The sequence below is a fragment of the Colossoma macropomum genome, unplaced genomic scaffold (assembly GCF_904425465.1).
Source record: "Colossoma macropomum unplaced genomic scaffold, Colossoma_macropomum, whole genome shotgun sequence".
Taxonomy (NCBI): Eukaryota; Metazoa; Chordata; class Actinopteri; order Characiformes; family Serrasalmidae; genus Colossoma; species Colossoma macropomum.
The window spans coordinates 11,868,393-11,894,084 of record NW_023494807.1 but is presented as its reverse complement, the minus strand read 5'-3'; the positions used below and the strand labels follow the sequence as shown (position 1 = coordinate 11,894,084).

At 39.4% G+C, this 25,692-nt stretch overlaps 2 protein-coding genes across 2 annotated transcripts in view; one reads left to right on the top strand and one right to left on the bottom strand.

Annotated features, from left to right (window-relative positions):
- Window positions 1-13,869, top strand: part of pcp4b (Purkinje cell protein 4b) — a 42,287-nt gene extending 28,418 nt beyond the window's left edge. Inside the window, exon 3 of the mRNA XM_036556760.1 lies at window positions 11,001-13,869. Coding sequence (XP_036412653.1) covers window positions 11,001-11,131 — 131 coding nt within the window. The 3' untranslated portion in view covers window positions 11,132-13,869. The remainder of the gene's footprint in view (window positions 1-11,000) is intronic.
- Window positions 13,870-21,906: 8,037 nt separating this feature from the next.
- dscamb (Down syndrome cell adhesion molecule b) overlaps window positions 21,907-25,692 on the bottom strand; it is a 182,564-nt gene continuing 178,778 nt past the window's right edge. The window contains exon 33 of the mRNA XM_036555898.1: window positions 21,907-22,472. Coding sequence (XP_036411791.1) covers window positions 22,096-22,472 — 377 coding nt within the window. The 3' untranslated portion in view covers window positions 21,907-22,095. The remainder of the gene's footprint in view (window positions 22,473-25,692) is intronic.

The following is a 25,692-nucleotide window of genomic DNA, read 5'->3' as shown; positions in this document are numbered from 1 at the left end:
GGGCCTCCTCTGGGGGGCTAAATGAGCCTCCAGCTGCTTCAGGTCCGCTCTGTGGCTGCTAAACGAAGCAGGAGCCTGGTAAGCGTTCTGAAAATTCATGCTACTGTGGAAAAAAAGAAGCTGAAGGATAAGAAATAAAGGAGGAAAAATGAAAGAACAGCTGTTCCCCCTGCTTCTTCAGCACTCTGCTCACTGAGAGAGTGGGGCTAGCTAAATGTACCTGAACCAACAGATTGGCCCACGCAGTTTAGACGAGAGTTAAAGGGCTGTTCTCAGCCTGCTCCGCTCCATGACTATGGAGCCTGAAGACCTCAGAGCTCAGTAAACTGACCTGTCTTAGTGAGGAGGCTTTACTGACACTAATCACAGATTAAACGCACACAGAGAAAGACAGAGAGAAAATAATATGGATTTGGAGAGACTGATGTGCACTTGAGTCCAAAACTGTGGACTCCCAGAGGATCATGTTGCAGTATGGCTGACAGTATATTCCTGAATAATGGAATGTATTTTCAGTATACTCTCAGTGTTGGCTCATAAGCACATATGTGTTACATACATAATCAGATTACAGACACATTCTAATAATACAGTGATTATCAGAAGAATTACGTTAAAACCACACATCACTCATGCTGTGATCAATCTGTCTGCAAAACAGATTTTGTTGTGAGGTTTTTCTTTCTAGACATTGTCCATCACTGTCCACTGCAGTCATTTCTTAAATTTTTTGACCATATAACAATGAACATATGATATCATAGCACTATTAAATGCAAAAACTTTCTCTTTTTATAAGTACTTTGTAGTCACCACCACTAGTCTTATTTAGCACCTATCCAGTGGCGCCCTCTTTTCACACTGGGGCTGAATCTCAAACGGCTCCCTGCTCCCTACATAGTGCACTACGTAGGAGTTTAAATACTAGATCCTGCAGCCCAACAATGAATAATACAGCTAAGAAATAGTCATTTGGGACTCAGACACATCCACACTTGATAAATGATGCCCTGTTTGGCTGTAGAGGCTACAATTTCTAAACTTTCATAGTTAGAACACTATTTAGGGAATACAGAGCCGTTTGGGATTCAGCCTGGGTTTGACACAACTTCTGACTGAAACACAAACATTTGAAGCGTCAAGAGACATTTTTAGACTTTTAATGATGGAGTTGTTTTAGGCTGTTTTCTATCTTTTAGCCTGTTAGCTAGCTGACCAGCCTAGTTCAAGTTAAGTTCTCAGTTTTCAGTTTGAACAAAAAACGAGTTCTAACTTCATCAGTACACTCAGTGCGAGTGTGAGCAGCATTAGAGTCAAAGATTATTCAGAAGGGTTTTTCGGTCATAGGTATGTGTATATAGTGGATTTTACAATGGCTTCAAATGCAGCTCAGCCAATCAGATTTAGGACCAGAACTATCCATTTTATAAATGTTGATTTGGAACTGTTCCCAGTTTGTTATGTTCTTAAGACATTTTTCTTAGAACATGCAAAATGTCTAGTGTTCCTTATGTTCCCAGAACATTTTTCTCAGCTTAGATGAATGTTCCTAGATCTCTTTCACAGTGAAAAATTAACGTTCTCACTGGTCTTAATGTTCTCTAAAATATTCACCCAAACTGTGTTTTTATAGATCATCATTCCTCAAATGTTAATTAGTTGGTGCACATGAGGCTGAGGTAATGTTATATGTAATGCTGTTCTAAAGATTCTGGGAACATTAAAAAAGAACAGACATTGTAAATCAGTGTTTCTACAACCAAAATGAAACACTGGGGGAACGTTTTCCGAACTGAAATCAGCTGGTTAGAGGCTCGACTCTGCTTCTCCTCTTCATGTACCTGGAGGATTAGTTAGAGTGCATCCTTTCTGTTCACGTAAGCTAATTAAATAGAGACGTGTTTGGAAGACGGAGCTAATGCAGGCTTTAGCCGTCTTTGTTGCCTCACCTTGGCCATTAATTTGGCTTCAGACGTTGAGAGAAAAGTGCTTTCCCAGCAACGTCGGCCTCACTCAATATTCACGCTCTTAAGAATACCGAGGGGAAGAAATTCCATTGAGTCTATTGACTTGTTTGCGTTCTGTCTCTGCAGCTGTAGAGCAGCAAGGACATCCATACAGAACATTCACGCGCCCGCACACGCGCCCGCACCGATTCACCTCACCCTCTCTGGCTTTCTGAAAAGAGCCAAGGTTCTTTTTTATATATGTGCCTCCAACGAATGAAATCACTGCCAGTACAGTGCATTTTAAAAGCATGTTAGGAGATAGAGAGTCTACTACAGAGTGCACCTTGGTTGTCATGCTTACATCTTTAATTTAGCAGCTTCCAATAAGAGCTGTGGAGCAGAATTTCTCAGCTGCAACTTACGAAGATTCACTTTACCTTTGTTTTTAATGGAGGAAGGGCCAACGAAGGGTAGAACATGCTGTAAAAATGATCCCAGATGGAGGTGAACTGCTCTTAAATATACCCTAAGTTGCGGTTTTATCAGAATCGTCTACCATATAGAAGCACTTTGTAGATTTAAGTTACAGAGCTATATATACGTATACAGAGGTCCAAAGATTCTGAGAGCACTAGTGGAAATGCTATTGTTCATTCTTTTCTAATTTAATAAAAATTTTTCATTACAAATTCTGTCATTGGTATAATTATTCAAGTAAAAAGCCAAATCTTTAAAATTTTGACCTGAATTTCTTGTGTTTGGTATGTGAACCCCTTTAGCATGCAAGTTGAAAATGCCTGCAAGTTGATAAACTTAAAAAATCGTCTTATCCACCTGAGAGTCGTCTGAATATGAGCTTCGATGGAAGGAATAAGACTCAAAACAAATCAGACCTTTTTGTTTAAAGGCCTTAAAATGATCACAGATTTGCTGAAATTTGGAGCTGCTGTATAGGTTTACCTGCACATTTCTAAGCCATTTGTATCTCTTATGTCAGTGGATACCTGTTGTTCTTTTTCTAGCTAATGATGGATAAACAAAGCCTTCTGAAGCAGTGAAGCTCCTTTAATTTGTATTGGAATTCGCTTCTTGTTTTAATTTTCCTGTTCCACCTTAAATGCTGAGGCACCAGAATGTAACTGTTGCACCATTTAAGGTGGAATGGGAGAATTCAGACAAGAGACTGACTTTAGCTTCATGACTTTTTAGTGTTTCAGTTTCTCACTGCAGATTAAACGTATCAGGAAACCAGCTGGAGTGATTATAAATGCAAATAAGTCAATTCGTCTCTGAATTATTATGAAAAATCTTTCTTTTTGCCTTTTCGTTAGTTACTTGCTAGTCTGTGTTGCTATGGTGACTAGCAGTCTGCGCTGATCTTCAGGGTTAAAGGGTGAATTAGCAGTTCTACATTAACTCCAGAGTTTAAGACCATTTATTGTTAAACTGTGTTGAATGATCAGCAGAGCTTTATTTTACTGCAAAGGAGGCTAATTCTGCTGTGGAGCCACAACAGGGCAGTAAAAGAGTCGCATGCTGCCGACCCCTGTACTAGATTAAATGATTCAAATCTGTTACATCTAGTTCTTTGTAAACATTATTTATTTCTAAAGCAGTGAAGTCAATAATGCTGTAATCACGTTGTTTGACTATGTTAATTATGAAGATGCTTTGAGAAAAGCTGCTATTTATAGCAAACCTCCTGACTGAGCAGGTGCAGAACGTTATTTACATCGTTTCATGGGCGTAGGTGTGGGAACAAGTGTTTGGTTTTTGGCTTGAAACCTTTGGATTCACTTCTTTTGAATCTGTTTCTGTAGCAGATACATGGTCATGTATTAAATGAAGTGTTTTTGGGAAATGAGCCAAGCATCAAAACAGTGCTTCAAAGTGAAGTATGTTGGTTTTTTGACGCATAGTCCAAAGCTTTAGTGTAGCTTCACTAGGTTACCGTGCCTCTTGTGTTTATCATTTTGGCTTCCTCTTTTGGTCAGGGGTGGCACGATGCCTCCAAATGTGGCGGGGAGTGAGATACTCAACATGCTGTTTATTTACAGGGAAAGTCCAATAATTCAGTTAAAACAGCTAGTCAGCTTGTGGGTAGCAAGCAGGACCCCCTTCCCCTGGTTGAGGAGCTATGTGCACATGCAGCCAGAACAACTAAAAAATGTTGAGTGTGGCTCCAGGGGTCGTGCTTTTGGTTTGTTTTTCTACATGCAACCTGCTTTTTTGTCGATAAAACCTGATAAACTCTCCTTTTTAATCCTGCATTTGCTATTTTCTTTCTCTCCATTCACCAAGCCTGACAAACAAAAACTGTAATAACAAATACAATGAGCCAGAACCAAATGTGTAAAATAATATTCATGTATTGGCAGCAGAGTCTGCTCTCAGTTCCCCGGAGGTGTTCTCAGAAAACCTCTCTTTCACTCGAGTAACTGCTGCCTGCCTCACTTGCATTAATTGGTATTGACTTTTCCAGTACTAATGCACTCTTCACCTCCCCAGGCACTCGTTTTTGGACTGTTCTCCTCTTACCTGAACCAGACATGCACTTTTTCCTTACAGTTCAGTGGAATGATCTCAATGAAAGATGTAAAAAGAGATAAGACACTGAAACGTTAATGCTGTGCAAATGTCAGCAGGAGGTCATGACTTGATGAGGAATGTTTTATTGTTGGCTGCTGCACTTAAACAGTTGTAAACTGTGACAATTAGCACTCATAAAAAAAGTGCCATAAATGGCAAAACTGAAAAAAAAACATCTACGATAAAGGTATTAGCATCCCTATGGGGTTTCTAATAATATGTTAGCGCAAAGCTAAAAACAGTTCACATTTTGGCTTATTAAATACAGACATATTTTGATTAAATACAAACATCAAATGCTTGTATCTGAGCTTGTATGAATCAGTTTTACAGTGGTGTAGAGCTGCTGCTGCTGTTTTACATTCCTAACAACTAACCGGAACACTGCTTAGCCTACAGCTCATATTCACAGGCAGTGGCATAGCTAAAACATCCAGAAGACATTTTTTCTCACAAAAATGATTCCAAAGCGTGGTTTTGTTTTTAAACAAAAATTAACAATGAAATAAGACTATTACTACAGTAATTTAAATACAAGTATGATAATAACTGAATTTAAATGAACTTAAAATTATAGACGGGTTTTGTGTTTCACAGAAATTATTAAACCTTCTCTGAAGGCGTAGAAAGCCATGAGTGTTCTCCAATGTTTGGTTGTGTATGAAAGTATTGAAAGTGTATGAAAAGTTATATGATGCAGACCAGCCCAACTCTAACTCTGTCTCTCCTGCTAAACACACATACAGCACTGCCTTCGGGTCACATAACCTTTTTTAAAATCTGTGCATTTTCATCTTCTTCTTTTCTTACTTGTATCAATTATTTATTATGTATATGCTGTGCTGAGACAAACAAGGTGGCTAGATGAAAAAATGAAAACTTTGATGAAAGTTTTTGTCTTAAATTTGTCATAACCATGAGAGTCAGTACGCTACAAACAATGCTAACATTAACTAAGTAACTTAACCCCTTAAATGTTTTATTACACACTTCTATAATCTAAGAACAGCTCAGCCAGTTTATGCTGAAGTCTGTGTAGTTACTGAATAATTAAGCGTGAGATTTTACGGGGGTTTCATTAATTATTTAACGTCTTTTCACCATTTCTCACTGCCCACCTGCTCGGATATCTCCTCATCCTCCTTAACTAGCATTTGATATTGGTTTTCTGCAGTTCTTGCTGCTGCTTTCCATCTTCACATAATTTACATGTGAAAATTGTGAAAACAGTAATAAACTCTGTCTGTCGATTGTGTTGGCCAGCACCACATCATCACGCTTAGTATGATAAGCCTGATGACAGCTTCATTTTGGAATTTCCGTTCCACCTTAAACAGTCAAGTCAAATCCAGTCAAAGTTTATTTATATAGCGCTTTTTATAACAGGTGTTGTCACAAAGCAGCTTTACAGAAAAATCCAGGTCCGAGCCCCCATGAGTGTCACCAGTGGCGACAGTGGCGATGAAAAACTCCCTATGAGCAAGAGGAAGAAACCTTGAGAGGAACCAAGACTCAAAAGGGGAACCCATCGTCCTCTGGTCAACACCGGACAGCAAACAGCTTTAGAATAAAATATTAGAATACAAAACGCGGAAAAACAGGTGGAGCAATGGTTAATTAGATAGTTTGAGATTATGCAGCAGCAGCAGCAGCAACAGGATGGTCAGTTCATGAAGGTGAGGTTTACACAGCATTTTACAGCATGAAGCTCAATGGTGGTCAAACCAGTCCAGAAGGCTGGCAAGCAGTGGCACCCGATATAGTGCAGTAGTTACTCTTGAGCGTCCAAACAGGCATCTGAATATAAGTGCTGCATTATTTAAGGTGGAACGGGAAATGAAAAAGAAGCTAATTTTAGCTTCTTCTAATCTCTCTCCACTGTACGAGTTACAATCAGCAAACTGGGGCTGTAAACCTTCAGGTGGGGGGTTTAACCCCAAAATTACTACAGATACACATAATATTTATAGTTTGTCTGAGTGTTATTCTCTTGTTATGCACGAGCCCAAAACTCAACGGGAATTCTCCTGACCCTCCCGATTACCCACTCCAGCATTGCACCAATACAATTCGTGGCAAGAACAAACTGATTGATATGTTTGTTGTTAATATATTTTGTTTGTATGGAGATGATGTACACCTTAAAAAGCAGTTCATTCACTGCAGCACTGTTTACAGTGTGGATCACTCTCCCTGGTGGTGCTGTTGAGGTCAACCATGTTCTCCTCAGTGCGGTTCTGATGATCAGAGTTATTAGAGCTGGCGGCAGTTTTGACGGCCTGCTGTTCACATGTCTTCACCAATATTCTTTAAAGTGTTTTGCACCAGTATTTTCCAATTACTGAGTTTGCTAGAAATAAAGGCGAGACTGTAATGTATAGGACAGGCTGCCTCTCTGACTCTGTTTCCACTCTACATGGAGGAAAATACTTAAGTAATTGTACTGTGTTACTACAACTAAGTCCAGTTCCTGTGCAGTTAAATGTATTACTTTATTAAAAAATTCAACCAAATTCATATTAATGTAAAATAAAACTGCCGAAAACTACACAAAATAGTCTTTCTGCAAGGACCAGTACCACCTATACAAGAGGAATTACACAAATCTTTCCAAATTCCCTCAGAAATCAGTGTGTGTGATGTAAACAGAGTGATTCAGAGTGGTTTGGTGTGAAATGGTTCAGATGTCTTTACAGTGGTGGTGATAGGAACCAGGGGTCGCCATGACTACAACACAAATATAGACATTTCATTTACTATACAAAACCACCAGTGAACCTACACGAGTCTACTGAGTTTATATGGAATGTTGATGATGGAATATAGTGGAAAATCTGAAATAATACATTTTCTTTGGGGACTATTTTGCCTCACAGCGCCCTGCATATTATGTATCCCTCCACTATGAATGGATTTATGAATGGATTAATCTTCTCAAATCTATCATAAAACAGTGTCTCAGTCATCAGGCAGTGAATTCATAACCATTTTATGTAGTAACTTTCTGTGAGGGAGCTTTTAGAGGTGGACGTCTGGTTCCTATCACCACCACTGTGAACAATTTTGGCTCGGTAAGTTTCTCTAGAACAGAGCGTTTCACACCAAACCGCTCTGAACGACTCTGTTTACATCTTAACTGTGTAATTATACAGAGATTTTTAAAAATTGGTGTAGTTCAGCCTAAATCACCCCATCACACACCAATTAAATACAATATTTTAAAATATTATCATTAACAGTTAGTTTTTGCTTTTAGATACTTGAATATGTATAAACATGCACTCAAAAAGCTGGTTCTTCAAGGGTTCTTAAGTAAAGAAAATGGTTCGATATAGTACAGTGAACACTCAAAGAACCCTTTGCATGATTAAAGCATTCTCTGCATGGTGAAAGGGTTCTGCAGATTGATGGAGAGAGTGCTGTAGATAAGAGGGGTTTTTTAAAAATAGTTCTGTATAGCACCAAAAAAGGTTGTTCTATTGTTACAAGCTTGACATCGTAGCAGAACCTTTTTTGAAGGTATATAGATCCATATACAACACATTCTCCATCAATCTGATGAACAGTTTCACCATGCAAAGAACCATTTAAGCATGCAAAGGGTTCTTTGAGTGTTAATGGTTCTATATGGACCTATAGCACCAAGGAACCCTTAAAGAACTATTGTTTTTAAGAGTGTAGATACTTTTTGGCTTCCACTTAAGTACAGTTTGTCTGGACTCCTTTTTCTGTAATTGTTATTCAGTCTATGTGGAGACAGTAAAAACTGCGTTTTGGTTTATTAGCCCAGCGTGTGACGGTGATGATAATGTGATCACCTACAGCTGAAAGCCTGTTTCTTCTGCAGAACATGCTGAATAAGAGACTCCAGTCAGCAGATGGTCCTCATTTGGAGGTTTGAGGAGCCATCTACTAAATTACCCATGAATATGAAAAATGAGTGTGTCAGAACGGTTCTTTTAGGTTCATAGTCAATATGTAAGAGATGTGCGTTAGTTGATAACCTGCAGGAATAACTACTGAACCAGAATGCACTTATAAATGAAGCTCTTTAATGGTTCTTGTCTTCAAAATACAGTTACAGGAAGAATATTTAATTGTTATAGATGCTGAACATTATGTAGAGGTTCATTAAAGGGGAATTCTTATTAATCTGGCCTGTATGTTGGATTTGATGCTATAATCTGTACAAACACGCCATGTCCTTCTTCTTTGGTGGGTCTGTTTTCAGTCTTCAGTACCTGCAGTTAGGAAATCCTTCAAAAAGTATGTTTAAGGTTTTGACTTAAGACCTTTTATTTAGTTTCTTGTACTTAAAAAGTTATGAAAAGGTACATAAATGCATTTTCTCCTGGAAAAGCTAACCTTTAAATGTCACGTATCCTCTATCTGCAGTGCCCCCTAGTGGCTCTTGTGAATAGAAATCATCTAGAAAATAAGTAAGGATACATGTTACTCAACAGACTGGTGTGAGGTACATCCTGTGGATAAACATATAATTCTGTTCGTTGTTTTATTACGAGACAATGAAGTAAAGACATTCTGACTCATAGTGTCCCACTGGTCATCACTAAGAACACGTCCCAAATCTTTTTGCCATGCATGCTCAAGTGGGCTCACAGAGGAGCTGTGATTGTCTAACAGAGCACCATAAATCAAAGAGATTTACCCTTTCAGCGATGTGGAGTTTTCCAAAATCTCCTCCATACTTGACAACCCCAGGGTAGCGTTGCACTGATACTGTATCAGTATCGGCACCGATACTGGTACTTAAACACAATATTTACAGCAGTAATGGGGATACCAATACCTATGATCAATACCACAATGCAACTTCTGATGCATGCATGTGCGCCAGTAAACAGAACTTAACCGCACATTGGTGCTGTGGGACGACAAGCAGCAGTAAAAATGCTAATGGCAGAATCTGTAACGGCAGATTTTGGTGTAAAGATCACGCTAACAGAGCTGCTTACCTGAAACGGCTGAGCTGCTTCTTTCAGTAATCACTCATCTTCTGCTATGTGGTCACTTTCAGAGTTAATGTTATTGAGAGAGCTGAAGGAACCGCCGGAGGTAATGCTAGCCTTAGCCTGGATTTAGCCTTTAACACAGCAGCCCACTAGCTGGGCCTGTGCATCCACTGCATCCATCCCTACCTGTGGTCAGCTGTATCATTCAGAGGCGGGGTCTCGTGACTTGTCGCTTTAACCAAGCCACAAAAAACACTGAAAGTCGCTGATACTGACAGTGTGAACGATGATATTTACTGAACTGACGCTCAGAGATGCAGTGCAAGTGAACAAGGCACACGTATGAGACAAATGACTAGAGAAATATGGATGTAAAGCAATATTCAGCTCTGTTTTTGAGCCAGAGAAGCTGCACAGGTTTATCTGTACACTTTTCAGCTCTGTTTTTAACTGTTTTGCACAATAAAGGAATTTTACAATTACTTTAGGTGTTAAACATGGTTCTTATTACTAATTATATAATAGTGAATACTAAATATATCCAGCAAACAAACAAAAATCAGTTTTCTTAAGAATCTAATAAATATAATCCAACAAGTAATTGTCATCTAGCTAAGTGTGTTTTATTTGTGACGCAGAACAGATTTTACCAAATATAAAATATTTAAAAAATGTGATTGTATAAATATCAGGACATATAGGTGAGTTATGTTAGATAGTGTTAGTATCAGTATCAGTACTCGATATCAGTCGATGCTTAAGGATCAGGTATCGGTATCAGAATCGGAAGGGAAAAAGTGGTATCGGTGCATCTCTACCCCAGGTTTAGTTCCCCTGTCCTTTCCAGAGTAGTAATTGAATGACAAATTTGTAGGTATTTATAAACGTCCTGTTTTGGATTTTCAAACTCTGATCTCAAATCTAAAAAAGACTTAAATTAACTACATAAACCCCTAAAATCTGAGGCTTCTTACATTCGTAGGCTTATTATTCAGTAACTACAGAGACTTTGGTGCAAACATCTTAGGTTATAGAAGTGTGTAATAAAACTTTGGGCGTGTCGGTGGATCCTGGCTATTTAAGGGGTTTAACTGGGTTTGAGACTTACATATATTCCACTTTGTGAACAGGGATTTACTAATTGAGGGCGGCAAGTCTGGATTGGAGGATAGAGCAGCTAGCCGAGAACAAAGGAACCACGAACCTTCTTTACGTCTCGCCAAGCCTGAAGAATTTTGTAAGAACCATCTTTTTTAAGAGGTGTAGATGAATTGAAGGAGCACCAAAAGAGGTGGGAATTACATTTACGTTTACTGTGAAGAGGGTAAAGCTGCGCAGTTTGACCTCGAGGACCATCCTGTACCTTTAAGGGTACCTTAGCGTTGTCTCTACCTCGTGTAGGTGTTAAATGTAGCGGTTCGGTTCTCCTCATTCTCCACTTTTATAACAGCAACATTACTCACACTATCACCATCCTGTCTGTCTCCAGATGCTTCCAAGAAGGACGTCCCTGAGGACTTCGACATCGACATGGATGCCCCGGAGACAGAGAAGGCAGCTGTCGCCATCCAGTCACAGTTCAGGAAGTTCCAGAAGAAGAAGAATGAAGACAAGTCCTAGTGGCTGCGGGGGGAACCCGTCCGGGAAGGAGTGGTGTGATGCTGCATGTGATAGAATCTCGTTCTGTACGGACTCGAGGAGGAAGTGAGGGCCGGAACCTAGAGATATAACCTCTCAGTCATTGACACATCTGTGAAACTCCATCAACTACTACTGTAACACCATCCACTGTAGAAACATCTTGCCTACAAATAAAGGTGCTGAGGAGGGAGGAACCACTGAAGAACCTTTCCAGTGGATGGTGCTTTGAGGAATTCAATCGAAAGCGCTCGGCTGAAAGGTTCTGAAAGTCTAGGAGAACCCTTTCCGGCACCTTTATTTTTAAGTGTTTATTTTTTTTCCTTGTAGCCAAGAGTTCCTGTGTTCCTGCTGACTTTTACCTCAGTGTTGTTTAGTAATGTAGAATGAATTAAAATGAATGATCTAAAAGCATCTCTAAAAAGGCCACCACATTTCATGTCACTGTACATTTTCAGAGTGGAATTTTTGAAGGTGTGATTATAGGCTGAGCACAAAAACCAGACGGTCTCATTCTGTGACAGTAGTGGTTTCCATCCATGTCATTTTATATGTATTTTGGCTTATTGCATTAAAAAGGATGATAGACATGACAAACACTGAACAAATACGTCAACAAAGTTTGTACTTTAACTTGAGCTGGAAACTTTTTAGGCTGATAACTAATGCAATAAATTACAGTCTGCTGACCAAAGCTCTATTGGAGCTGGATCAGTGGAGATCAATGATTTTACTCCAGTATGAATCTGCAGTGTCTGTAGTTTTAAAAGTCTGCTAAGTCATGATTCTGGAGTGAATTACGCCCTATAACTGTCTGAATTCAGAGCCCTCAGTAATAGCAGTCACAGTGAAGGGTAACACTTTTTTTATAGTGGTCCTTTGTAGATGATTATTAAACTCAACAGATTATCAGTAACACATCAACAACATATCAGTGAAGTATCAGTAGTGAAGCGTCTGAATACATTGAACTAAATCTCTTGTAGATGTTCTGTTGATACATTACTTACGTTAAGTAGTAGGATTAGTGGCACTAATCCTAACCCTAACCTGAACCTCAACCCAAAATCTAATCCTAACCCTAACCTTGACCTCAACCCAAAACCTAATCCTAACTCTGACATTAACCTCAACACAAAACCTAATCTTAACCCTCACCCTGGCCCTAATCCTAACCCTAACCTTGACCTCAACTCAAAACCTAATCCTAACCCTGAGATTAACCTCAACCTAATCCTAATCCTAACCTTGGCCCTAATCTTAACCTTAACCTTAAGATTAACCAAACACCTAATCCTAACCCTAACCTGGCCCTAATTCTAACTTCATATGTTTGACATGTTACTGAGAGTCTGCTGAGTGTTTGTTTCATCTAAAAGGATTCAGAATAAAGTGTGACCTAGTGATGTAATTAGACCAGGTAATAGAAAATTGTGCCTCCTTTTAATCTGAAGATAAGTTCATGGTCAGACTTCTGAAACCCACAATGACTGGCGTAAAGTCTCGTAAAGTCTCCTCCCTCGTCCAGTGTGTGTTTTTATTTTAATTGCACCGTATTTGCCGTTTAGCCGAGCATGTGGTCAGTGTTTGGAAGTGTGGCGCCTGTTGCATAACTCTGAGGTAAACGTCTGTGTCCGGGCTATTTGGGCTAATTTGAGGAAATTACACAGATGCTTTATCCTGTACGAATCGGCCAGTCAAGTCACGCACAGATTACATTACCAGACCTCCTCTGCTAAAGCTAACTCAGCTCCAACAGGGCCAGCCTTAGCTTTGAAACATGACAGGGCAGCAGGTACCAGTGCAGTGAAAGATGCCTTTATCTTACATATGAAAACTCATAAAAGTGATATTGGACAGACAGACGGCACTGCAGCTGATTAACGGACAATGAGAAGCTTCTCAATATTGAACACTCACTCAGATTCTCAGAAAGCTTTGCTTCAGAGAGCTGAAGGAAAGTCAGCCTTATTTAAATCTAAATTTTAGTTATTCGTTTGAAATAAATTCATCATCTGGATGGAAACCTGCCTACTGACACAGACAGCAGTCTTTCTGCTCTACTACTCAGTGAAAAGCTGTACTGACTGTATTGGCTGTACTGACTGTACTGACTGTATTGACTGTATTGGATGTACTGACTGTATTGACTCGACTGTATTTGCTGTACTGACTGTATTGGCTGTACTGACTGTATTGACTGTACTGGCTGTACTGACTGTATTGACTATTGGGTGTACTGACTGTATTGACTATTGATTATTGACTGTATTGGCTGTACTGACTGTATTGACTGTACTGACTGTATTGACTGTACTGACTGTATTGACTATTGACTGTATTAGCTGTACTGACTGTATTGGCTGCACTGGCTGTACTGACTGTATGGCTGTACTGACTGTATTGACTATTGACTATTGGCTGTACTGACTGTACTGGTTGTACTGACTGTATTGACTGTACTGACTGTATTGAATGAAGCACTTGTTGGTAAATAATTCACAGTGTGGCTCTGTTTGATTACATCTTTACTGAGCTCATCCACTGAAGGAGCATTTAGCACAGTCGCTTTATCGTCTGTGATGTTCATCTGGTTCCGTCCGCTAAAGATCACAGCGATGGCTGAAGTGGAAGGCGAATGTTTCTGTCTTAGTTTTTTTCTCACTGCAGTTGTGTTTGATTGAGGGAATCTATGAATAAACATCCTTGAGTCTCTGGAATCAGCACCTCTTGTCCTTTAATTAAACCTAAAACCAAAACCAAAACCAACACACACTTAAAGAACAGACGCATATCAAAGAACCTAAGAGTCACACTTTAAATGAATCCTCCATTCATAATGCATTATAATACTGACATATGACGTATTATAACCTGCACATTTTAGAATAATTATATCTAAATGCATCACTAATGTTACAGAGCACACACACTTTAAAAAAGATGGTTCTTCAAGGGTTCTTTAGTAAAGAAAATGGTTCTATATTGAACCATTAACATTAACATTAAGGAACACTTTGCTTTATTAAAACGTTCTTTGCATGGTAAAATGTTCTTCAGATTGATGGAGAATGTGATGTAGATGGTTCTGTATAGAGCTCTTTTGAAAAGGGTTCTGTGTAGCACCAAAAAGAGATCTTCTACACATTTAAAAAAGATGGTTCCTCAATGGTTCTTTAATGAAAAAAATGGTTCAATATATAACCATGAATGCTCAAAGAATCATTTGCATGATTAAGTGGCTCTTTGCATTGTGAAATGGTTCTTCAGATTGATGGAGAATGTGCTGCATATGGTTCTATATGTAGAACCTTTTTGAAAAGGGTTCCATATACCACCAAAAAGGATTTTTCTATTGTTACTAGCTTCACATCATAACAATAGCAGAACCATTTGTAATGCTATATAGAACCATATGCAACATATTCTCCCTCAATCTGAAGAACCATTTCACCATGCAAAGAACACTCTAATCACGTAAAGGGTTCTTTCAGTGTTCATTCTAAACAGAACCATTTTCTTTACTAAAGGACCCTTGAAGAACCATATGATTTAAGAATTAATATGTAATTCTTTATTATGGCCAGTATAAAGCTGTTATTGCTCCTAAGTAGTCATACTAACACATATGTGTTAATAATGCTTCATAAAGTTTTTATAGTAATTCTAGTATTAAAATCTCTACTAAAAGCACAGTTTAGACTCCAACACTGTAAAACAGACACTAACACTTTATTTGAAGATGAGCTACACAGTGACCTCCTTGCGTTTGTGTAGCGTATTTTAAAAGCAGTGCCTGAGTATCGATGAGCAGCTGATGACAAGACATTAAATAAAGTTAATGACATGACTTTTTACATAAAGGGTCTTAAACTAAAACTACAGACATTTGTTCTGTTTATAACACTGTTATAAAACATCATTCATCGATTCACTGATAACAGCACTATGGAAGATTGTAATCATCATTTCTTATATATTTTTATTATATATGTATGAATATACTCCTGCACAAAAATCCTACACTTGAAAGAGTAAAAGTAAATAAATGCCTTAGTAAAATATGGGTAATTGGGTTTATGCCATTATAATTATTATATATGTTATTTAATGCCTTATTTATCAATTAAGCAGACGTATAACGTGCGTAATGTGTAGTGCTGATGATGAATACAGGATTCATAGGACGTGTTTTCAAAGTAAGGTGCCTGATGTGTGAGTCATATTTTCCCAGAGTAATATTTGAGCTATTTGGCAGAAGTGTCTGCTGATGACCTTGTAATCCTCAGATTAAACTGTCCGACCCAGATCTCACTGCATCAGCATCTGGCTCTGTAAAAACCAGCCGCTTCCCCAGAACATTTCCACGCCAAACAATACGCTACAGCAGTGTTTACCTCAATAGTGCAGGTGAGTAACAGTGGGGCACCTGCAGGTACTTATGGATGCCTTTTCAAAACCTACCGTTTTGAAAGCAAGGTCACCTGGTGGATATGTCTACTTCTTCATCCTCCTGCTCAGCAGGAACCGGACCTCCTGCTGCTCACACACCCCTCAGGTCTTCTGCAGAGACAGACTGTCCTTTAAATACTTGATACATGCACGGTAATACCGACATCGGCGTCCAGAAAAACCCGATTAGAATGAGTGAATGAGCTCCAGAGAGAGATAAACAGTCGGAGGGGTAAAGAGAAACATTCCACTACAGTTACAGTTAAATACTGACATTATAGCACACTGTATACAGCGAACTGTGTGTGTATATGATAAATAATGTGAAAATACAGGAACTGTCCTCTGGATCAGAACCAGAACCCTGCTGAGGGAGAAGATAGAGACGTTAGAACCACCTACAGGCAAATGAAGCCTCTAGAAGACGTGATACATACGCACACACACACACACACACACAAACACACACACACTCCCACACACACACAGACACACACATACTCCCATACACACACACATTTGTTTTATACCTTGTACATGGGAGTGAATATGTAGAATGTATTATAGTAGAATGCTGTGAAAAAGTCACCCTTCATTTGTTTCTAGTCAAAAATATGCTATTCATTTTTCAGCATCAGAAAAAAAAACAGAAAACATATCGCTGGAGAAGGCAAAAATCTTCTTAACTATTAATGTAAGTTCATGTAAAGAGATATTAGAAGTAAGTTCAGAGCATTTCTATTGGTCCATTCATCATGAACTTCCCCCGATGTAAAGATGCACAAATTAAATAGAAACTTCAAAACTGAAAACAATGGAGATTCATGTTTTGTTTTGTTTTGTTTTTTTTTTGGGGGGGGGGCAGTGCTGAACAGAAAATCACCCAGAATCCTCAACAATTAAATCTGATATCAGTGTTCAGTGAGTACCTCTTTACTTTTATTCCAGCTTCCATTCTTTTCAGGAGACTCACTTTCAGTTCCTGAAAGAAATATGCAGACACACCTCCAAAGTTCAGTCTTAGAAGCTGGTTTATTTTATTTTAGATTATAATGGTTTCTACTGAAGATTTAGGCTGCTCAGGGTCCAGATTTGACCCCTATAGAGAATACTTAGTCTCACATTCAACACAAACCTGTATAAGACTGTCTGCACATTTACACACTAAACTACAACATTTAAAGAGATCAAAGAGAAAAGCTCTCCCACTCTGACTTACTGCAGCTGTTCATTTAACTCTTGCTAACTTACTGACTATTACTGTCTATTAATATTTTGTTATTTGGGCTCAGGCCTTTTTTTGGATAGGAGATATATGTACATATATATATATATGCTTCTACCCGTCAAATTAGGTGGTTCTTGGCTGCACTGAGCCCTGAAACCGACTCGACTCTCTGACAACAGAGCCGTGAGACTAAAAGAGGAAAGTCTGAATCAGGGCTGAGCAATTAATTTTATTTTCAGTTAGGTTTTTGGCTTCCAACAATAAAACGGTTATTGTGCCATATTCAGTTTCACAATAATGCTCTCAGTTTTGTCTTGTGCTGTAAATTTTTCTTTTACAGTGGTGTGCATTTGCCCCTCTCTAAAAGCCCAGACTCAACTCATTTATCTTGGTTGATTTTAGTTTTATTTATTATTTTTATACATGTTTAGTAGTTTTCAGTAGGTTGTGGGAGTTCACTACAACATAGTTGATCTTTTTTAATATATTTATATTATTTATTTAAGTTTATACAACAGTTAGTTCCGGCCACACAAGCTGATTGGTTGAGATGTGTTCTAACTGTGCTGTTATTTCACCATAACATCACGGATTTTTCACAAACACTGTATCACTCCGCAGAGAGGCTGTTGCTAAGCAACGATTTTGATACCTGTAGGAGACACTCAAGCCATTTGAAAGTTTTTACTTCTTACTTTGCCACAAACAGAAAATGGACACTTTCTGGACAATCACAAAGATTACATTTGACCGACAGCTGATTTGGTCAGACTCTGAAGATGAGACTACACAAAATTCCCAAACTGTCAGTTGGTCTGTGTGGAGCTGGAGAACGAACTGCCCTCTGTCTCTGAAGTAGCAACAAGCTGCTTGTTAAGGAACTATAATTTGGCGGAAGGAACTGCGAACATTAAAACATATTAAACACCCCATTCACGGCCCAGTTTATTTATTTATTACTTTATATATTTAACTGTTGTATAACAGCAACAGAACACTAGAGGTTGTGTGTTATCGCCAATAACATCACGGCTGTTATGATCTACGGTGACCAAATCACAGCTGTGATGTTATTGGCGATAACACACTCCCTCTCATGTTCTATTGCTTAAGTATATATAATTGTATATTGCATACTATTTATTTCATTTCTTTTTTCACATTTAGTTTTTTCCTTTTTAAAATTAGATTTTAATTCAAGGAAATCCACTGTTAAAAAGACAAATTTTTTTAAATGCATGATGTTTCCAAAGTCATGTTAAATAATCGTGATCTCAGTATTAACAAAAAATGATCATGATTTTTGTCATAATTTAGCCCTAGTCTGAGCCAAGGGGAGCAGGCTAAGTGAGCCTAACTGTCCCCAAGCGTGTTAGAGTGTTAAAGCTCTGCCATCCGAGAGAAGCAATCACAGGGCACGACTGAGCCCACAGCGCTGACACTGAGGAGAGTTTCTCCCAGTGGCTTCCTGTAATCAGTGGTAGCTTGATACATGCGCACTACATGCTCATGGCAAGGTTAAAGCGATGTGGTGGGAGAAGAGGAATCATGATGAAGATGCTGTCAGGCTTCTGTAGCACAGTTTTCCAAATGCACATCTGCCCCAGAAACAGCAGCATCTGAAGCACTGAATCTTCCGCATGACATTGTACCCAAATGTTGAGAAACAACAGCCACTAGAAAACGCCTCATGTTCACTCCCAGTGAACGAGCCGTGGAGCGGCAGAGGGACAAGCAGCAGCAGCAAAAGACTGTCATAAAGACTGATGTAAGGGTCCAGTCTGTGCCACCGGCCACCAGCGCCACAAGTTAAGGGAACTCCAATTCCCAGAAGCCCTCGGGCTGATTAGGCCCAACCTGGCACACCTGTGGACTCCCCTACTCAAGGCAGTAGCAAACAGCAGCCCTTTGTCACACCTTTGTAGAGGGGTGACTGGTACGGTACTTAGCCCAGGTGGGTATTTAGACTAAAAGAAAAGGAAAAAGACAAGAAACAGAAATAAGAAAAAGGAGAAAAAAAGAATAAATTGACTACTTAAAAGCCAAAACGAAAGTTTAAACAAGAAACATCTCTAAGCTGGACAAAAAGTGTTTGCTCTTTGTGGAAAAACATAAGGTAAAACATAGGGCTGACCTTCCTCTCATAATCACAGAGGAAGTGTTTTTTGTCTTCTGATTATCTTTTATTTCACTTTTCTAGTTTAGCCTTTGTTTGAGCGCTGCTTTCAGCATCCCCTTTGTTTGCCTTTTCCCGCCATTTTTTAATATTCCCATTCATTTCTTTTCCCATTCATTTTTTTCCCATTCGAGCTTTTTTCCTGTTTTTGCCTGTGCTTCCTGCACAGCAGTAAATCCTCAGACCGCCAAACAGTACATTGGTGGTTCGAGCCTGGCTCTGAGCCTCCTCAACCCCAACGTGCACAATCACCCAATTCACACTCCATCACCTTAATTTAAGACACTTTCTCACGGGAATTCCTCTCTGCACTTGGGTCTGCCTCCCTGGCGTCCCGTAACAACTGAGAGAAAGACTGAAAAGTCTAGTTGAGAAGCCACTAAAATATGGCAGGTTTTGGTTTTAATTTTGTTTATTTTGTGTTTTTGGTGTGAAAAACAGACAGTGGCTGCTGAAACGCTCACTCCTGTCTCCAGTGTCTCTCCTCCTCCCCGGGGAGCACAGGCCAGGGTGCTGTTAGCCCTGAAGTAGCTTTTAGAGCTTCAGAAGCCCTCATTTATTTGTACTATCATTTGAAAACAGCATTTGAAAAAATGCTTTTTACATTGTGTGAATATTTCATGACGAATGGACCAATAGAAATGCTGCTAATAGACCTTTGTGACATTAACTAGCATGAAAAACTTATAACATGTTTGCTTTGTAAAGTTACTGTATTGGTGACGATCCTTCAGCATAAGGCTGTTCATCAGTCTGGTTGGAAAAGCATCCCTGGTGGCTCCTCATGAAGCTGCTTGAGAGAATGTTAAAAGAGAAAAGCACCAAAAGTGGAAGGTAGTTTTATTTGTTCAACACTTTGTTGGTCTTATTTGTAGCACTGAAGTCTTCAATGTTATTGTAAAATGTGGAAAATAGTAAAAATGTGTGCACCCAAACATTTCACCAGTGCTGGATAGTGCAAAAGTCAGAGAACCCTCCTTTATTTAAATCCAGTCAAAACGACCATTAAGTACAAGTCACATTTAGGAGATATTTGTGAGGAGATAATAATGGGGTAAAATAATCTAATAAAGGGGAACGTAATAGTAGAGTTCAGCTCCAGAGAAAATGTGTCTGCTAACAACCACCTGGAAGAGCTGGTAGACACCAAAACTGCCCCCATCAGATAAACAGCACTTAAAGCTTCCATCTCTGAGAGAGAGGAGAAAATCAAGCTGCTTCAGATCTGAAAACATCCACAGGTGTTTCTGTCCATCCTTCCACTGTGAGACGATGCCTCAGCGCTATGGGTCTGAAAGGATGTGTAGCTGTCAAGAAGAACCTCACTGAGAAAAGGAGACGGACACATCAAACAATGGAGCTGAACAATGGACTGACCACCCCAGAGTCCAGACCTCAACATCACTCAATGTGTTTGATTACTTCAGAAAATCATCAACCAGCTTCTGAGACTGAACTTTGGAGGTGTGTCTGCAGATTCTTTAAGGAACTGAAAGTGAGTCTCCTGAAAAGAACGGAAGCTGGAATAAAGGTGAAGAGTGACTCACTGACTCAAACAGCTGAGAGTAGATTTAGCTGTTGTTTCTGTGGAATTTGTACTTGTAAGTCGTTTTGACAGGAAAAAGGAGTGAGTGGTCTCTGACTTTTGCACAGCACTGTATAAGCAGCATATCGGTCACTCTCCACCAAATGGGCCGTCAATTATCGTTGGGAGACGTATCATTAGTTTGTCCCTTTATTATCAATCATGTTCTTGTTATTCATTTTTCATGATGCATTACTTTAATACATTCATATTTGTTAGTACTCCAAGATGTCCAAGAATTACGAAATTATTAGTAAATCAATTTTACTTCATATTGCTCAGTTCAATCTTCTTTCCCTCTTTTTTTTTTTAATGTATTTTTGAAACAGAACAGGTGTCACCATCTACAGACAAAAGGTACTAATCATCCGGTGAACCACCTGGAGAACCTAACGCTCCACTTTTCCACTTTCAACACAACAATGTTTTTCTTATTTTATTTTTCCCAACTGCTGAGTTTCTTGCGCTGTTTGTGGTGACCGCGCTGGATGGCTGCATCACAAACGAGCGCAGAGGGAGGAAAAAAAGACAAGAGAATCCAACAATTTCGATTTCCTAATCAAACCAGATGTGTGCAAACATGACTAAGGACTTTATTTACCAAATAATTCTTTTTTTCCCTGTATTATCCACAAATAAAAGTGATCTCTTCATATATATATATATATATATATATTTTTATATTTATATTAACATTATATAATTTTTTAGCGTGACAAAAAAAATTCTCTTTTGGATTTTTTTTCCAGCCGTAGCCATAACCACCACTTTAAGGTCCCCATGCAGTCCTCGGAAAACTCAACGTGACCTGACAGGATTGGAAAAAGTGGACGCGCTCCATCCGCGTTACTCTCACTGCCCTCACTCAGCTCCCTCTGTAATTGTTGGACATGTTGCCATAGTAAACAGCTACTCAATCATCGATCACATCCTGACATTAAAAAAATTCATGAATAAAGAAAGGAACCACACCCTTTCCTTCTCTTTTTTACTATTTTTTGATATTTTTCCCTCTATTTTTTATAATAATAATAATCATCATCATCATAATCATAATAATAATAATAGCAATAATAATAATAATGACTATAGAATTATCCTCGATATAAATTCAAAAGTAGTACCTCTGTCAATTTAAATAAATAATTTTGGCAATCTCCATAATGGTGTTATTTTAAAATAAACAAACGATAAAAGTATAGAAAGAAAGAAAGACGGAAAGAAAGAAAGCGAGGTGAGAGAGATAAGCAGAAAAAAACAGCGCAGAGAGATACAGAGAGAGAGAAAGAGAGAGAGAGAGAAAACAGATGCAAAGAAAAACATCAATTTTTTGTCTTTTAGAATTCAGAAAGGTATATACAGGGCTCATGTTCTGCCTCTGAAAAGTGCTCCTCTCTGCGGCAGAGCGGTCAGCTGTTCCTCTTTGCTTGTGTGCGTGTGTCGTCCCGTGTTCTCCCACGTTCCTGCGTGTGTCCGTGTGCGTGTCCGCTGCGTTTTGTCCTGTGTTATACGAGCGTGTAGGACTTTGCGTATGGGTTGTTGCTCTGTTTCAGGTGTCCTCTGGAGTCTAACAGTGATTCCTGCGAGCTGCTGAGTTTGGCGGCCTGGGCCAGGTCTCCGGGCTCGCGGTGGGGCAGCGTGGAGGCTGTCCCGGGCTGCCACTGCTGCGCCGCTTCCCGACTGGGCGGGCCGGATGAGGTGGATGGGGCGGTGGAAGGGGTTTCGGAAGGCGTGGGGGCCAGCACGGCCGGCCGCTTCGCCGAGCGACTCCTCTGCGGCTCCAAACACGTCTGTCCTGTTGCTTCCCGGCTCGAACCGTGCGCTCCTCGGTTCAGCAGGAAGTCCATGCGCAGGTAAGGAGGCAGGTGGACCAGTTCACCACCTGCAGACAGGACATACATTTATAGAGCAGGTTCATTTCATTCATTCATTCATTCATTCAACCTTTATTTACACTCGAATATAGATTGAGGAAGAATCCACTTTTCAAAAAGGCTGAGCAAAAACAAAAAACACTACATTACGTTAGAGCTTCAATTCCGGTCACAAGTGTGAAAATATGAGAAAGAAACACAGCTATGGGATTTGTAATGTTGTGTTAGCACCACGCTAACGCTGGTGCACATACACATTAGAAATTCCATAGGGATGCTAAAAGAAAAAGGCATTTTCATAGCAGTGTTAAAGCCTTTTTCTGTTGGGATTTCTAATGTTGTTTTATCACTAAGCTAATGCTGATGCACATTTTTTGGATGTTCTAGATAAACCCTGTCCAACATAACATCTCAACAGCAGTCCATTTTGAGATTCAATGGACGCTTAAACTCATTTAACTTTTAAGGGCAATACAGAAACACTGCAAAAAACGGTGTCTTGTCAGGTAAAATTATCTTGAACTTATTACTCGACATTTTTATTTGTTTTAAGTGATTTTATTAGGTACAATTATCTCACTATGTTGCTTGTTTTTGTATTTTGCTTGTTTTAAGAAATGTGCTTGAATGTTGTCTACCAGTATAGTGAGATAATTTTACTCGATAAAATTAACTAAAACAAGCAAATAATGTCTAGAAATAAGATAGATAATCTTATAATAAGTGCACAACCATCTCAAATGGGAAACATTAGATATATTGACTAGATTCAAGATCATTTCACTTGACAAGACACCATTTTTTGCAGTGAACGTGTCTGTTTCTGCCATTTAATTCACTCCTTTGTATTAATCAAGACGTTTCTCTGAGCTGTTGTTGTGCATATTTTGAAAAGTAAACAAGATCTAACAAAGGAAAGTCGCACTGTGAGCCTTCGCTGTAGATTCAGTTTGACTCCAAGAGACAAACAAACTCAAATATGCAGCCATGTAGACTTTGTGCAGCAGGTCTACACTGTGGAACCTCACAACGCTCAGAACTTTCTCCAACAAAAAGCATCACATTCACTTGTGGGACTTTAAGATGCATAGGGGTATAAAGGCCCCCAGCATTGGGCTGTGGAGCAGTGGAACTGTGTTCTCTGGAGTGATGGAGCTCCATTCAATACCTTTGGGATGAGTTGGAGTGATCCAGAACTGACCATCCAACATCAGTACTGACCACACTAATGCTCAATCAAATCCTCACAGCAATGTTCCAACATCTAGTGTAAAGCCTTCCTAGAAAAGTAGAGGCTGTAACTGTAGCACTGACTATTAACACCTTCATTTCAGGAGAAGCTCTGGATATGTAGTGTATGTTCTTGCTGTTGATAGCAGTGATGTACCTTTTTACTGTTTACTGATGGACCTGGTACGGGTTTCTATGCCGGCTTCTATGTAGAAGATTTGATTTGTTTAATTTAATACAGCTTTTTGTGTTTTTTTTTCCTGAATGCCCTGTAAATCCCCTGTGAGCACGTAAACACGATTTTCTTGGTTCAAATGTACCATTTCTCTCTGGAGTGTTCCTCCAATCTGCTGTAATATCACTGGATATACAAGGTCACCAATTATGTCCAGCTTTCAAAAGCCGGCAATCTAATAGAGCCATACTTCCTCAAGCACCCCTGCCTCAGCTCCACAAAGCTGCTCTGAAATGATGCTGCAATTCAACACAGAAATACAACCTAGAACGTCAAAGAACAACAGACAGGAAATAGAGGAACGTTTGCTAATCAAGCAAAGAAGTTGCTGGTGTTCTCAGAACAATGGACTGACCACCACATAGTCCAGAACTCAACAGGTATGTTGTATTACTTCGTATACTATTATGAAAAACAATCCCAGTATTTTAATTATTATTAAAGCACTTAATTATTATCAACAAGTAAAAGGTTAATATTTCAAATGCATCTATAACTAATAACAACTGTATAATTAATAAATGTCATTAGTGAACTATAAAATATTGATTAATGGGGAATTCCACCAATTTTTAAAAAGATTCTATATAATTAAATGGTTAAGATGTAAGCAGAGTCATTCAGAGTGGTTTGGTATGAAACGCTACGTTGTAGAGAAACTTACCGAGTCAGAATTGTTCACAGTGGTAGTGATAGGAACCAGACATCCACCTCTAAAAGCTCCCTCACAGAAAGGTATTACATGAAATGGTTATGAATTCACTGCCTGATGTCTGAGACACTGTTTTATGATTGTTTTGTCATAAAGTTTTGGCTTAAAATGCATTGATTTAAATCCATTCATGGTGGAGGGATACATGCAGGGTGTTGTGAGGCAAAATAGTCACCAAAGAAAACTTATTATTTTAGATTTTCCACTATTTTCCATCATCAACATTCCATAAAAACTCAGAAGACTCGTGTAGGTTCACTGGTGATTTTAGATAGTAAATAAAATGTCTATATTTGTGTTGTAGTCATGGTGACCCCTGGTTCCTATCACCACCACTGTAAAGACATCTGAACCATTTCACACCAAACCACTCTGAATCACTCTGTTTACATCTCACACACTGAACTATGGGGGAATTTTGTAAAATTGGTAGAATGCCCTGTAAGTTGCTCTTTATAGGGGCCTGTTACTGTAACAGAAAATTTGCCTCCTCACTTATAAGCTGATTTAATATGCCCGGCTATTTGGGTGATGAGGTCTGTGTTTTGCTTGCTAACTTGGACCAGCGCTCTCCAGAAAGTGAAGCAAGGTCAGCACGGTGCTCAGCAGGCAGTCCTGCTCAGGGTGCATATCACATTCGGGCCCATTGTGTCCACACAGCGCCGTTTTGTAATGCTGGACAATGCCTTTCTGATAGAGGACACAGGTGGCCTCTGCTTGCCCTCTGCACAAGACGCACAGAGAGCCGTTTCAGCCTGAGGCGGTAAGACTAGACGGAGACGGGTAACCCAAGCACAGTCTGAGCCCGATGGACGGACCGCGGGGGCCCAGACGGCGCACACGTCGCCTCTATAGCTGCTGATTGGCGAGAGACAGTGAGGTGTGTCAGCAGGGTCGAGCTGTCAACACAGCAATCGATACCACACTGTGATGCAGGTGAGCGAAGAGTGATGCGGTCAAACCAGGTAACAGTGGAAAAACACACATGCGCGTTACTCAGACTCACAGACGCAACTGCTTTATTTGACTTTTAATTAATTGATTGATTTGA